At 36.3% G+C, this 16,786-nt stretch overlaps 1 protein-coding gene across 3 annotated transcripts in view; it reads right to left on the reverse strand.

Moving 5' to 3' along the window:
• Positions 1-16,786, reverse strand: part of BBS9 (Bardet-Biedl syndrome 9) — a 284,336-nt gene that overhangs the window by 96,476 nt on the left and 171,074 nt on the right. For all 3 annotated transcript variants that reach the window (XM_050309358.1, XM_050309348.1, XM_050309368.1), the window contains one exon: positions 15,792-15,902. In XM_050309358.1, the coding sequence (XP_050165315.1) occupies positions 15,792-15,902 (111 nt within the window). The remainder of the gene's footprint in view (positions 1-15,791; positions 15,903-16,786) is intronic.

A 16,786-nucleotide genomic window follows, 5' to 3' on the forward strand; every position in this document is an offset into this window, starting at 1 on the left:
TCCCTCATGGGCCTAAGATAAACCAAAAGTTGCTATCAGGCGTTTGTTATGCAGGACAAGATTTAACCATACTGAAAATGAATTCAGAGTTCAGTCAGTCTTTAAAAAACTGGACTTCATAAATGTTCAATATATTTTATCTCTTTATAAATTAGTGATCAAATAATTTTAAAGCATCACTCTTCAGCATGTTGATCTATCCTAAGGCTCCTTTAATCACAACATGATAGCCTATTTCTGATCTCACCTGAACAGATATTATCCTTAACTGAAATGAATACACCCAACCTAAGTTTGGCAAGAGAAAAGATTAGTCTATGCCACAATGGTCTATCCAGTGCCAATGTTTCTGTCATGAAAATACCAGACAAATTGGTTTGCTTATCACTGGCCCAGCACCAGAATTCTTCTGCAGCTTCAGCAAAGGTGAATCAATTATCAAGACATTCCCTTTTCTATTAGTTGTAAGTCTATGGTGGAAAACCAAGTCAATTTTTTACAAATTTCTCAAATTCAGCTCAATACGAGACAAATTACCTCTTCACAGAACAATTCAAAAATACTGACTCCAGTTTCTGCTGCAATGGTAGGTGGAAAAAGGTGTCCTATCACAGGACAAATGGATACAAACAGGTAGGAGTGACAGGCAGATATTTTTCTGGGAGCAAGGAGATGCACAAAACAAAGGAATGTCTATACAGAGATTCCTGTGGAAAGTTTTGTGGGTTATTTTATATCTATACAAAGAGAGCAGGTCTATTGGGATCTCTATCATCATAAGCCTGTTAATTCTACTTCAAGCAGTGTCTGCCAAGAATAGTCCTCCCTGAAACTGTTACTTATGACAAAATCAGGCAACATGCATTGCTTAATGTATATTGCAGATTTTAAAACTCATCCCCATTTGCTGCAAAAACAGAGATTTTTCTTTGTGGTATTTGAGAACAAAGCATATCACCATGGGTTCTCCATTAGGGACAACAATACATATCTAGCAAAACCACATTCCAAAGACCTAAAATGGCTTTAAAAACCTACCTTAAGAACTTAAATACAACTCCTATTTTTCTGTGCTAGCAGATAATGGCGAGCAAACAATATTTCACTGGGATTTAAGAAAGATAAGGTACCACCTCCTTTTGTGATATAAGAACCAAGTACTTCACAAAGCTGCTACAGTGGAAATTAAAAACATTAGCACCAGAATTAGAAAATGGCTTCTAATTCATTTTTTATTTCCTACATAAATTTTGTTACCATCTTTTCCACAAGATGTATTCCCACTGTTTCTTAGTTGTCTAGACTGAGCTGCATGGATACTTATTATTTCAGTTAGCTACTTTTTGATTATTTACTAACATTTGTATTATATATTAACTGTCACCTCTCTTCTATGATTCTGTAAATAAACTAGAATCTGATTTTAGGAGCAAATAAAAACACCTTCAGACACAAACCTGGGAGGGGTGCCTCTCAGAACAGTTTTAGCCCATGTCTCTGTTGCCTTATTCGTAGCTGCACATGTGTAAACTCCTGCTTGTAACAGAAGTAGTTCTTCTGGAGAAGTTCAGGGATGTAACCTGGCAGAGGATCTTGTGGGCAATAGGAACTGAGAGGCAATGCTCAGCTCTACAGGGTGTGGCAACCTTGATAGCCATTGACCTAAACTGTTCAAGAAATGATCCTGAATTTGAAATAAGAAACAAATGGATAGTAAATACAGAGAAGACATAATTCAGTTTGGGGAAAACATACTCTAGTCTCTGAACAAATGAATGAAATCTTTCATTTATTTCAACTGCCTTTCTATATGTGTAATACAACAACTTTTATGTGAGACCTATGATTGTTCTTTAAAATTCCAGACCATCCAACTCACTGAGAAATATTACCTAATTCTTCTAAATGAAATTCCGACCACAAAATCCCAGAACTGAATATGCAGAGTAGCTATGATATCTAGACAGGAAATCCAGTCGTCCTGATCACCTTTGATTTCATAACCACCAGTAACCATTAGCACCTTCTGCATCTCTACTAAATATTACAAGCTGAGTACTGAAAAGAATTCAATATTCTACTGGAAGAAAAAGGACTCCAAGACTGGAGAATGAAAAGGAGAAAGTGGGAGCAGAAGGGGCATCACTTCAAAACAAAGGTTTTGAACAAAAAAAAAATCTGAAATACAGAATTAAGGATTATCACAGGGAAGAGAATACAGTTACTGGGAAAAAAATCAATTTTGGCTAAACAGTCTATGTTTTCTAGTTTTCCTTTGCATTAGAGTACACAATATAGGCCATGATTTCTAACATAACATGAAATACTGAGGATCCAGAAAAGAAACAGTGAAATACAGAATGTGACACATGACTTTTAGTCAGTGCATAATTACCAGAACAGTACTTCAGAAAGCAAATTAAATCTAATTTTTTTTTTTTGTTTAGTCACATTTATTGTTATTACATGTTATTACACTGTGTTTATCAGACAGCCTCTATGGAAAGTTCTATTAACAAAGGGAAAAGAAAAGAAAGAATGGTATTTAGTTTTAGACCAGTTCAGTTGAATTCTAGTCCATGCTCAGACATCTGGAATTCATCCAGAATAAAAATTGTATTTTAAAGAAAATGAACTAACACAGTCCTTGAACAGTTTATTATCCTAAAATTTCGCTGCTAGCTATAAATATTCCAAAATGTTAAAACTGCTGCTTGAGGGTATTTATGTGTTGGCTGAGCTTCATGTTCATGATGAAGTCCTGACCTATTCTCCATTTGACGAAACCAAGGAAAGGCTAAGGAGAATAGGAAAGTAGCTGTCCTAATATGACATTTCTTTCAGGCTTACAACCAATTTTATTCCAAGAAAGACCAAATACAGTTGATATAGAAAGACCAAAGGGCGTTTTCACTTTGCCTACTATACTCCCTAGTGAGTCCAGTGAGACTACATATGGTTGGCAGTGTACGTGCTTAAGACCTTTGCTGGATTAGGTCCTGTGTCCACAATTTTAGAGCAGTGAGAAAATTGCCAGGAAAAAGCATAAATGAGTTGTGGCACAATGGACTGTGGACACAAGAATGAAGAGGCTCCCCATCATACCCACACCACCTTTCATGGCATAAAAATAAACTAGTATTTCCAGTACCTGTTACCATCGGGTAACAGAACTCATAATAACTTTACAATTACATTTAATAAGGCATAGCACACAATTTTAAAAATCCTAATAGCATTCTGGAGTCTTTTCTCAGTGCTCCAATTTATTAAGGGTTTGACTGTGCTTCAGGTACTGTGGCAGCGTAAGCTAGTGTAACCTGGGGTAGCCGTGACTTCCCCATTCCCTTCTCCTTCCTTGATCCAGCACTCATGCTCCTGTAACTATGAGTGAATGATTCAGGAATCTGATCAAGTCACAAGCTAGGACCCAATCACATGTTATACTTAATTTTATATACCTATGGGCTGCTGTCACATGGATAGTCATGCTCTCCTCTACGCATCATGACACACATAACACTCTGCTCCACTGCAGAACCAGCAGCTTTGCAGCTTCAGTGCACTGTCCCATAACATAGTAACCTTTCCATTTCGCTGTCTAACTATAATGGATAAAGACTCAGGTTAAAAAAAGAGAGAAAACCCGCTTTAACTACATTTGGGGTGAAGTTTCAATCCGTTCAGCTCCCTAAAGCTGCCTTATCACCTGATCATATAAAGAGTAGTGTTGGCACCAGTGAATGGTGGTTGAACGAATGAGAAGTTAAGGCCATGGTAACTTCCCTGATCTATGCCACAGCTCATTCAGATACAACCAGGATGGTTCTCAGTTAGTTAGCCTAGGCGCTGCTAGCAGCCTAGCTGTGCAAAAGTTATCTTTTCAGGCACATTTTGCAACATGCCCTTAGGAACAGTTGCAGTGATTACTTGCTTTATGCTCCTAGCAGTGCAGGCCAGATGAAAGCATGCATGTTTTTAATCACACTTTTCACAATTAAAAACTTTGCTGAATTAGGACTAAAGGGGAAAGAACTAACACCTGTGTGATGTGGATCATACAGTGTGCTTTCTATTTTTACATTTTTTTACTGTGCTATTTTCTTCTTTCTCCTGTTCTTATCTTGCTTCTTTTTCGTCTTTCTCACCAGCAATGACAGCAGTTGCCAGCCTCAAAGTGACAAATTGTTAGTACTCATAAACATGAAAAAATATATAACATTTGCTGGAATATACACACCAGAATAAAGCTGGAAAAGAACAAAATTTTCTTGATTAACAGAGCTACAGGAGAACTCTGACTCTATCTAACTGCATATAATTTCAGTATTTTTCACTCCTAACTTTCCCATTTAATGTTTTTTTGAATGAGATTGAGATCACAGCAAAATCCAAATTACAACATTTTGCTAAGGCTACTTCCCAGAAAACAAACTTTTAAAGTAGTATTCTCCAGAGTGCTAATACATAGCTGGGATATTGCACAGTGCTACACAGCCCATCACTCTGTCCGTGACACTTAGGGTACTAGACCTGAAGACAGCTATGACATCTGTGAGCCAAAATACATTTAGAAAAAAATAATTACTGATCCAATTCATTATTAACACAAAGGCAAGAGCCCTACAGAGAAATTCTAAAGGCAACTATAGTAAGTAAGAGTTCAGATTTGATTAAGTAGTATCTTATATGCCGTCTTACCAGACAGGAGTTATAGAGTGAGTTGAAAAGCGATATGGTCTAACTGATGTCACAATACTTTTTATACATTGTCCTGTGAGGCAACATGAGCTGTAAATAACAAATATGTCCTCAGTAAGTGATAAAACCCACTTGTTTTGGGGGTAGCATGAAAGAAATCAGCCCTAGCTGCAATACCACTTCAGATATTACATCCTGGGCTGATCAACATTTTGGAACATCTTTTTATTTTTCCTTTTAAAACAGAACCAAACTTTGAAACCAAAGTGTGTGCTAGCAAATACAAACTATTTTTGCATCAGCCATATGTTTCCAAAGATCTAAACTTGTTTAGCCTTCTGCACTGACATACTGCTTACTAACACTGAGGCATGGATAAAGATATACTTATGTAATAACAGGGTGGTAATACACACCAGTACTGTTTCATGCAGCAGGAGTACTTATGGTCATATGTTCCAGTAGCTTTTACAAAATTCAGCACTTATACTGTTTTTCATTCACTTCTACTTCAGCCTCATATCCTACTTTTGGAAACACTTCAGTAGGCTTAATACTAAGTCGGTGAGGGTGACACCCAACCACAGGAAGACAGAATTACTGTAAGAGGTGAAAAAGCTGAGAGGATACTCTGTGGAGTACAATACGAAATAACTCAGAAATAGAATGTGCTTAGCAGAGATGGTTGATAAATATTTGATGAGGCTGACAAAATTACTACTTACTTCAGGGTAAGTAATAAGTACTGCATTGCTGGAACTGTTGATTTTAGTAACAAGGGCTACTGCTCTGCTGTTGCTTGTCCTTTTGTGGAAGTCTTCCTAAAGCGTAATATTGTTTGGTCCCAAGGTATTAAACAATTATTTAACAATGCCATCTTATCATGTTCATCTGACATGGTCGACTTGAATCACTTCTGGAAGCTAACTTTTTGAATTCTGTTATTGTAATTGATGGGTTTCTTGATCAGAAAGCATCAGAAGACCTGCATTACCTATAGTCAAAGTGCCAATAATTACTACATTTTAATTCTCCACTGAAGTTAGAAACACATTCGAGTGTTAGGTACAACACAGTCGAATGTGCTGCATCTCCCAGCCACAGGCAATGAGAACCAATTTAAGAACCAAGAAGTTCATGACAGGCCATCAGCTGTCACAGCTGTGACAGCAGGCAGAGGTGGGGCCCCAAAAGACATTACTATTAAAAGTAGAATGTGGGCTCCTGTGAATTAGGCATATGTTCCCCCTGGAAAACTGTGTCACCACTCGAAAACTGCAAAGAGCTCTTAACAATACTGCATACAAATGTAAAATAAGACTTTTACAGTCCATTTTAAGCAACCAGTTTTAAGAACTACAGTCAGTGTGATCAAAATGTGTACTGCTCCAGAAGACCAAAGTGATAACAACTCTCATCCCCAACAGACTCTTGGGATTTGGGGTCCAAGCCTCTTCTGAGACACATCAATGTTAGCATCACAGTATCACCTACTTGTACAAGCAAGGCAATCACATTGCCTCTATAGAAAAGCTGTGAGTTTTAGAAGCTTGACAGTGCAGTAGAATTTTGAATATTTCATTTGAATAATTAAGAGAAAAAATTGATGATTCAAACCCTAGAAACATTTTCATACTATTCACAATACTATTTAACTCAGATGATATTCTCCTGGCAATATACATCATCCATATTACCAATAATATCCATTCTTTGACAATTCAAAGCTCTAGCAAAACTCCAAAATGGCTTATAATGGCACGGATAATTTTCACAAGATGACATGGAAAACCTATTTGTAATTCCAGTAACACTCTCCAATAAAGAGCATGTGGGAATGTGCTCCCTCATTTGAGGCGTGTCAGCAGTTCTTTAAATGAGAGTCACTGTTTCCATTCAAATCCCTTATTTTTCAAGAGGTTGCAGAGTCAGCCCTCAGGGAGAGAGAACTGATCCGAGCAGTTTCAGGTGCTTTCATGCAATCTTGTATCTCAAAAACAGTCCTTTTTCTCTTTTCTAAAGAAAGTTTAAGTCATTAGCTCATAATATGGATGTCTGCCTTCTGGAACGGTGATGGGAGAAAGGGGTGCAAGACATTAAAATTACTTCTAAAAGGAGATATTTTGGAAAATAACCTCTAACACCTCCACAATGTCATCTTTTTCCAGCAAAGTTCCTAAAGACTACTTTCCCTTTGGTGGCCAATGTTGACAAGCTATAAAGTGATTCCTGGCATTTTGTGTAACCCGGAAAAAAAAAGACATGGAAAATCATTTTAAAGGTTCATCCTGGATTTAACTAATAACAAATACTCATCTGATATAGCAAACAATTACATTAATATTAACTTTGGGATTCTTAGAGAGATATTGAAAGGTAGTTAAGGACTGTATGTATATGAAACGTAACCCATACAATTCAAACTCAGAGTTTCTGCATCAGAAAAGCTCCTCCTTGGAGTGCTCAGTGACTTTTTGGGATTTCCTAAAACTTGCAGTACTGGTTTTCAGCAGCAGAGGAGATCTTGAAGTGGAGTGCTTGGCTCTGTTTTGTGGTATTGAATGTCTCCCATTTAATTACTTCTTTTATACAAAGATGGATGGTAGAAGCCAAAAGTGTCTGTATTCTCCTCTTCCTGCCAACTGTGTTGCCCAGGCTCTGAAATACTGAGGAGGGTTCAATAATATACCTGGCAGCCTCTAAATATTTTTGGCCTGGAATGTTGAGTGGGCATTCAAATAATGTTTCAGTGAGGTTTTCTGTATTTTATTTTTTTTTAATAATATCTCATTAGAAACTGGAACAGCATGAAATGTTTGTACATTTGACATTGTTCTTGTCTTGACTGACAAGAACTTATAGGAACCATTAATATCTAACACAAATAAATAAAAAATCAACAGAACAAAGTAAATTTTATTGATACTATTCTATAATGTTAAGAAAGTAGCACAGATACCTGTGTACTATCTCACAAACCAACAAAGAACTGACAAAAGAAGTGAAGACAGGAATAATACACTAATCCAAACAATATATGCAATTCAAAGCTATCCACGTTCTGAACAAAATTATGATTTCCCAGTTAAACAAAAAAATGGGTACAAAACTTTGTGTAGAAGAACTGGAGAGTCAATAAAGCATTAGGTGGGAAAACAGATGTCATGAGAAACAAGTGTTACTGAGTATTCAGTGAAAAGATTTCATTAGATCTGAAGAAACCAGTAACCAGTAGTTCATATCTATAAAAAAAAAATTGGTGGGAATATTTGTAGTGTGCACTTTAGATGGCAACACTAAATATAATGAAGAAAATAAGTGGTGTGAGGAAATAAAAACAACACCAGAAATCTTACACGCTAGTAAGGAAAACAGTATTAACCTTCACCATCACCAAGGAAAAATAGGCAACAGTAAATAAAAGTCAGACTACTTTCTGTCCTGCCCATCTTCCCTGGTGGAAGACAAGTGAGTGAATGAATCCTAGTGACAGAAAATCACCTACCTGTCCTAAGTTCATAGTTACGCAAGATAATTGACAAGGAAATATGAAAACCAACATTTAGTCACACAAAAAGCTTTTAAACCTCTCTTATTTTGATTCCTTCCACTGTGCTACAGCTCCCCTTTCTTGCACACAAGACCTATTCACAATTCCTAAAAATGTATTTAGATGTTTGGTTTTGTTCCATATCTTGCCCTTTCTTCTCAACCTATCTTTTATGTGCTTCTTATATTCTATTATTCATTAACAGTCGTCAAGTTCAGTTTTTGGTAAAATTAAGAAAGGGCTTTTTCACAGGTTCCAGAAAGCTTTGGATATGGTCACAAGTCTGTTGCTATGCCTTGTATCACTCCTTATTGCTCCCTAACTGCAACAATAGCAATCTTTTGCCAATAATGTTAGGAATGCCTTTGAATTCACTTTTTATAAAACAAAACCAACAAAAAAAAAAACCAAAAAAAAAAAAAAACAACAAAAAAACCAAAAAAAAAAAAAAAACACCAAAAAAAACCACACAAAACACCAACCCCAAACAACTCTTTCCATTAAAGCTGCTGAATTTGAAGGAAAAGGGAAAAGGTTTCAGCTCTCTATACCATGACCTGTTCATTTCATACCTCTTTTCTGAGCTATCACAGCAAATTCTGAGACAACCCATGAAGCAGAGTGTAAGGTACCCCTCAGTTCTTTGTGGCATTGACAGTCATGAAACAAAGCAGAATTAGTCAGAGACTTCAACCTTTGAATGGAAACATTTTGTAAAACACTATCACAAGCAATAGTAGAGGGCAAACACAGAGGCTGACCTCTTTACTCGCTGCAGTCGATAATACACATTATAATATACTGAAATTTGCAAATAATAGAACATATTTAAGACTTGCTATGTTCTCATGTGTCGTATTGCATTTCAGAGGAGACGTATATACAAGCTCCTGCTAAAAGAGAAACTGTACTTCATTTGGTATTGACTTAATGAAGAAATTCTCACATTAATCTCTTAAGCTGTTCTGCTCTTTAGAAAAACAGACTCTGTGGAAAAGAAAACTCTATAAATCTCTTCAGCTCTCTCCAGAAAAATAGGCTTTTGTAGCCCAGTGATTTTCTTTGCACCTTTTCTTGCGGAAACAATTAGCTTAGCAATTTTAAAGTATTAGGTGGGCACAGCTGCAGGCTCCTGGTATCTTTCCTATTGCATAGCAATGTCCATACAGAAAGAAACAAGAATCTCGTCTCGTAATACCACAATACAGCAGTGAGAAATACCAAAGTGAGCAACTAATGAGGTTAGGTCTTGAAGGAGCTTTCACTTACCTAAGGCCATCATAAGTTTCCACATTTTCGCTAGACTTGTTTCTAACTCAAGATTCTTTGTTAACAAATGAAAAAAATACTGTGTTGCAACTCACTCATCAAAATGCTTGAAACCAAACTCAAAGTATTAGCAGCACATTTACCCCCTCAGACGAGCCCCACTAATTGTGCCTTCAGTGATTTTAAAAAATCTCAAGTCAGATCTGTTGTTCTTACTCTTGTCATGAGTGCAGTAACCAAACTTCAGGTTTAAAGCTGCATCCATGGACAGCTGGAAAGTCTGTGCTGCCAACAATACTGATTTGTTCAGCTGATTGTTTTGAAAGTTCTTTATGGGCATGAAATCCTATTCCAGACAGCACGTACATTTTTCCAAAATTATCTTTAGCTTAATTTATACATTTCCCTTTTGTTTAATCTCATGTACAATACAGTTAGTATTGCGAATGATTTCTGTCCTATTATATTGTCTAACCTGAGAAAGTGAACTGCTTGGTTACGTGCAATGAAAATATTTTTGCTATAATTGGCAAGAACATCAGCATCCAAATGATTACCAGTGTAGCAAATGACGATAATTGCAATAACAGTAGTAAGACCATCTGTATCTTAAATATGCATGTTGAAAATTTAGGGTAGTTATTAGTCCAATACATAAACAATATATGTCTGATCTACAGCAAATAGAAATCTTCCACAAACCTGTTTTAGAGTTTTGACAGCATATTTAAACACCCTTCAAAACAAATTCAAGGATCTGTCTTTCCTCAGTTTTGTAGGCAAAAGATAATATTAAGAACAGTACAGTACAAAAATAAAAAGACTCAGTGGAGAGCTGGCAACAATTTATATCTAAAAGCTCTTTACCATCTAACTATTTGTACAAAGTCAAGTGTTTAAAAATACTCCTTTCTAAAATCAAATAAATGAAACACTATCACAAATTTCATCTTATATTACATCACTTTTTGATGAGCTACTTAACAGATGGTAGTTTCACAGAGTTGTGTGTTCACATAAACTCTGATTCATAAAAAAAAAATTAGGCACATTTAAATATGTCACTAGACCTTTTAAAGGAAAATAGTTCCAATGTTGTTTATTAAAAAGGTTGTGCAACTAAGCATCTTTGTGGGTTGGAATTATGGGACAATTCCTAAAATTATCTAGGCTACTAAGGAAAGCAACCTTTGATTAGAAGGGTGAAGTTGAAAGATCCTCTTAAATGGCACCTACAGCATCTACTTACATTGCCATTCCATGCTGGAGAAAAAGTAACAGAATAAAAATAAAATACATTAAGTAATTCTTGCAGGAAAAGACACGCAGCTGTGCACTGATGGGTGCAACTTTGGAGGGTGCTTTGAAAATCTGGCTCAGATCATCTTGTTTTACTGGAGTTTATAGCTCAGCCTCACACAGTCATCTATGTATAGCTGCCTGTCTATATAATCAAAAGTAATATGCCAGATGCTTCAAATTAAAGACAGTTAAAAAATCTATTCCAATACATGAATATAAAGGCTGAGAGAGTTTTTGGTCTTAGATGCTATGAGTATCAAACTATGAAAGTTTATTTACTTTACTAAATATAATCATAGAAGATGAGAACTTTGAAATTTAATCTTTAAGTCACCTAAATATTTGCATGACAGCAACATAGGAAGAATTTAACTAAAACAGTGGTTGCACAGTAGCAAGTCCGATTGCCAGGCCTCTGGTCTCATTTGGTCTCATGAATAGCTTCACAGAAATATTTGTGTTTAAACAATAAATGTAAATACTGAGCCATGCTTGGCTGCTCTCTCAGGAAGACAAGATTATTCTGAATTATTATGGCAAGGTCAGGCAAACATTTTATTATATATTAAAGACTTTTGTTTTGTTTAGATAGACCATTTACAGGACAGATTTACAGGATCTTTGGTGAAAAATTCTGCCAGGAAAAGCAAGTCTTGAAAGTAGTGAAAATTCCAATACCTGCATGACACGACACTTGACAAATCTGACTCCTAGTGTTGTAAAATCCTGAATGAACAAACAAACTACAAAGTAATCAGCACCCTTGTTCCACACAAAAAAAAAAAAGGACCAAAACAAAACCAACCAAAAAAACCAAAGATACTTTTTTCAGCCCAATCATTGCCTTATTCATACTAACCTTTCATCTGGTTTTCTATCAATTTAGTGCAGTTACTCACGATTTACCAGTGTAAAGCTCTTTACTCATAAAAAAATCAATCAAATCCTTTCTGTGTAAAATATTCAGTAGGAATATCAGCTAGAAAAACGTGTTAGGAAATTCTCTTTCATAATAAGTAGCATGCAACATGTAGCATATAAGGAATTCAGAATATTTACTTTAAAGGTTATATCCCAATAAATGCATATGCTGTTATTCCATGCAAAAGCTCACCACCAGCACAGTTTAGTTGTTCAGAGAAAAGTTGTTTTAAGGTTGTTACCCGTATCCCTTAGAGATTTCTCTAAAAAATCAGCATATAGAAGAACTTTCTTACACCTCTTTGTGACAAAGCACATTTTCAACTAATTTCATCAGAAATATTTAAGCACACTTCCCCTGGAAATCAGACCACTCAAGCAAACTGCAACTCTAGTAAGAAATTCATTACTTGTAAGAAAATGGAAGACAGCGGGAACAGCGTAACAAAGAGAAAGTAACTCCATAGGACCTACACAGAGTCTACAAACACTACATTTGCACTTGTGACTGCAGCAGAGGTCAGCATAATTGCACTGGTATCATAGCTGCAGAAAAAGTAAAGATAGTAACAGACACAACTTCAAATTATATTCAAACTCTCCACCAGGCATGCGCAGTCTGCAATGCAATCTGTGCTGCTCTGTCCTCACTCTAACCAAAACACCAAGACCTAAATTAGAAGTGATTTATGATGCTAACATTACTCCTCCAAATGCAGTGCACACAGACTCCGTATCTTGAGGGGGTAAGAAGGAAGAATTATTTTCCATTCTCTGGAATAGAAAATGTTCAAGGGAATCTTTTGCACCCACTCAAAGTAAAAGCTGTTTAAAAGAAGCTGCTCCTACAACTGCAATAATATCATTAATTTCCAAATATTGTGAACATGATCCTATTCTTTACTATGGAGTCACAACATACTTGGACTAGAAAAAAAAAATAAGAAAAAAATCAGTGAGAACGGTTTCAGTAATTTTAAGAAAACATCATACAACAAGTAATCCCCCTTCCGAAGAGGTTCTGAGATTGAGCTAAAACTATTCATTCTCTCCTTGCACAGACTTGCAGTATGACTACTAGATGTCATTTTCTGTTGTCCTAAGTAACTACTCCAATTAAAGCCATTCCTTCAGGTCCTATCACTGGTCCCCAGAGAGAAGAGATCGGGAAGATCCGTCTGGTCCTCAGAGAGAAGAGAAGAGAAGCCTGTCCCTCTGCTTCCCCTTGTGAGAAATCTGTAGAGCACCACTGAGGTCTCCCCTCAGTGTCCTCTTCTCCAGGCTGAAAAAGCTAAGATACCTCAGCCACCCCTCATACGGCTTCCCCTCTAGAACCACCACCATCCTCGTTGCCCTCCCACGGATGCTCTCTAAGAGCTCAATATCTTCCTTATATCATGGCTCCCAAACCTGTACATGTCACATTGAATTCAATTCTCCTCATGGTCCTGATTCTTCATCCTTTTCTGGATCCAAGTACTATGTACATGCAGATGGTAGTCTACTGCATCCAGCTGAAGTTATCCCATAACCTACAGAATCCTTTGGGATATCCTAACTCTATATGCTCATTTTATCCCTCTGATTTCCATCTTCCTCTGTGAATGCAATCTATTATCAGATATGTTTCTCTTCAGGTTTCCTACACAGGGATATCAGCCATTGTTTCCATGTCCACACCAAACTACATCTGAAGAGATGAACAGACCCCAAAGAGACTTTAATTTTTCTCTTCTGTTTTCATCCATTTGGTTTTGTAGCCTTCACCTATTTTTATGTATTTAAACCTCTAGCATTAAACTGGGGGAAATTTTTGGTAAAGAACATTAAAGAAGCTTAGCATATCAGTTCAGCTGATACAGTAACAATGAAAAATATTAGATAAATACAGAAACCTCACTAAAGACCGTATAATTTTGCACTTTGCAACTACCTCTATAGTTACAAATAGATATGAATAACAAAAGCCACCTGGAAGAGGAAAACAAAACCTCTCAACAGCCGAATCTATCTTGAACTCCATCAGAAAATGAAGGAAGATATATCAAGAAAAATGATTTTTACTTTACTTTGTCTTTTTTTTCTCTTATTTACTGCACACAGTTAAATTAAGTGCAAACTCAAATAAAAAGATACATAAGAGACAAAAAATAGTCTTTGAGGGCTCTTTGTAATCACTGTGGTCTTGCTGCAGTGTCTGGTGCCTGAGCAAGAACTCAGGCCAAAAATATCATGTACAGAAAAACACTGAAATGCTGTGATTTCATGCCTACTGTTACCTTCAGGTTTAAGTAGCTCCCTTGGCTCTTACACTTATAGTAATTAGAATTTCCAGACAGCTCAGCAGCAGATATTCTAGGTGTTCTCTATATTACAGCACTAACTGGCAGATGGCAGTCAATTATTACCATAAATGAATTAAATTCACTCCTATAACACATGGTTGTAAACCTAAAGACTTTTTAAAAGCTTTCAAAGCTTTCATTCTGCCTTTTATAGTTACAAAGCAACAACAGCCAGCTATGTGACGTAAATCTCGATTTTTTTCATGGGCTAAGACTTAGAGTAGGATATGCAGGTCCCCCATGCTGTTGTTTCTGGACCTCCTGAATACATTTCTACACTTTTCCACTTAGGTTAGCCTTTTCAGCAATAAGGTTATTTAAATATATCAGAACACTATCTACTCAAGAAAAAACATGTGCTTGATCAGGAGGTTGGAGCATCAGACAAAGAAGAGGAATTACCTGCCATATGTTTGTGATTTATTGGTCTAGTTGCCTCAAGTTGGAATTTTATCAGGATTGTATCCTACATCAGAGCGATGACATACTTTTCCATTATGAAAATATCTAGATGGCCAAGGTTAAAATACAGGTATGTCAACTTTGACAGGTTTCCTTCTTCTTACGACCTGAAGTCCATGAGGACTGCAAATAATTAGTGCACTAGGAAAGTCAGAGCTTTAGGTCTTCGGGAGATTTTTCAGGTTGTTTTTGTGAGCAGATATTAATTTTGGTGCTTCAAGTTACACCATAGCATTATTATGCATTGCAGCATTAGATAATCTTCCCTGCCCATTATTTGCTAATGTAAATTCTGCTATTGCAATTAACCATTGCAATTAACTATATATTCCAACTCCCTGTCTGTCTGTGTAACATTTAGCTGAGTAAACATGCAACTGAATGCATTTTAAACACTCAATTAACTGAGTTTTGCAGCTGTATAAGGACTTTCTGACTATTATTGGTTGTAATCTCTAAGTTGCTCTTCTTAACTTCAACATCTGTCTATAATGAACACTTCTGATTTACAAACATCATCCAAATACTCTTAAACATTACAGGACAAAATCAGACAAGGAATGGGGGAAAGAGAAGCGAAGGTACAACTTAGTAAGCAAAAGATGAAATTGCTGTTGTCAAAGCCTGAAAACTTACCAGGCACTTTATTAAACTGCAATGCACTGCTTTACAGTGTTGCTTTTAAAATATGTTAACACTATATCACAGTTCCCGGTAGCATGAAGTCTTTCCAGAAAATGTGTCATCACTGTATGCAGCATATTTTATAGCCAGTATAATTTCATTTTATTAGATCCAATAATATTTTTCTGAAATTCTAGGAAGTCTCCCCACAAAAGATAAGTAATGACCATGTTTTAATCAGCTGGCACAAAGTGTAACCACCATACCGCAAGAAAAAGAAGCCTTTATTACATCAAAATGTCCTCAGTTTCATTTTGCCTCTGTGGAAGAGGTCACAAATAAAACCTGTGAGAATCTCATTCAAATATTATGTAGCGCAAAACTTTTCAAATGTGAAGTTATTTAATTCCAAGACTGAGCTCTACAGTTGAACCATTCTTGACAGAAGAAGCTGAATAACCTCAAAATCCTACACAGTGTACTACTGCAGCAAGAAAAATTGAAAATTATGCTAACAAAGCCTGACACACATGCCATTTGTTTCATATGTCCACAACCATTTTGAAAAGATGAGCTGTACGCTTCTAAGTGAAATAATGTAATTTTCCTTTTCTTACCATGCTTGGATTTCTGCTTCGTGATCTGCCCGTGACTGGAAAACACTGCCGTGGAGCCTGGTATTACGGTTCTTTCCTCTAAGTCAGACTCTGGGATTGTAGCACAGCCACCTAGTTGAAAATGGAAGAAACTTGATGTTGTGTTTATGTAAGAAAACAAATTCACTGGTGCATAATTGAGGAAAAGAGGTGATAAATTAGCTGACAGGAAGATATAAAGCTAAAATAGTCCTTACTTTCACTTCACAGAAACATTTGTTAAAGAAAACTACTACCATTGTTTAGAAGGTTGATTATGTCTTAATGACTTCTCTCTACTACTTACGTCATTTTGAAAAAAAGTTTGAATGTATTTAGACCACAGAAAATGTAAAACTGGTTCCACAAAAACATGGAAAATAATCTGATTTGTTTTAAAGATCACATTACTGAGAGCTATTTTTGTAATAAAAATAATTAAGTGTGAATGAAATAACTTTATAAAATCAAGAAACCTTACGAAGATTGCTAGCATACCACAGAGAACGACACGATAATTTTTTTTGGATGGGCTATTAAATACAGTATTTTTATTACTTAGTGCTAGAGATATGGAAACACAAGGACACTCTGAGTGTCCAGTAACCCACTGCACTGGCAATACCTTACTCAAGTGATTTCAGAACGTACAGCATAATAGATTCTTTGTATTTTTCAATATTGCTTTACGAGCAGTTCATTAGACAACCCAATTACTTACAGCTCTCTTCAAACATGTTTAAATGCCTATGTTTAAAATATGAAGAGAGGTGTAATCTAGTAGTAGTATCAGCTGAAGGCAGTTGCAATGGCTTGCAGTGCAATAGGCTGATGTGAATTTATTTCAGAACAGCTGTGGTCAGTACACTGGAGGATGTGTCACTATTCCACAGGAAAAACATGGCCTTGCAGTAATCGCATTGCCAACAATAGAATACACAGCTGAGCTGCATCTCTTTCTCACAGCCCTCCCAGGA

The sequence above is a fragment of the Myiozetetes cayanensis genome, unplaced genomic scaffold (genome assembly GCF_022539395.1).
Source record: "Myiozetetes cayanensis isolate MyiCay16 unplaced genomic scaffold, myiCay2020 scf1, whole genome shotgun sequence".
Classification (NCBI taxonomy): Eukaryota; Metazoa; Chordata; class Aves; order Passeriformes; family Tyrannidae; genus Myiozetetes; species Myiozetetes cayanensis.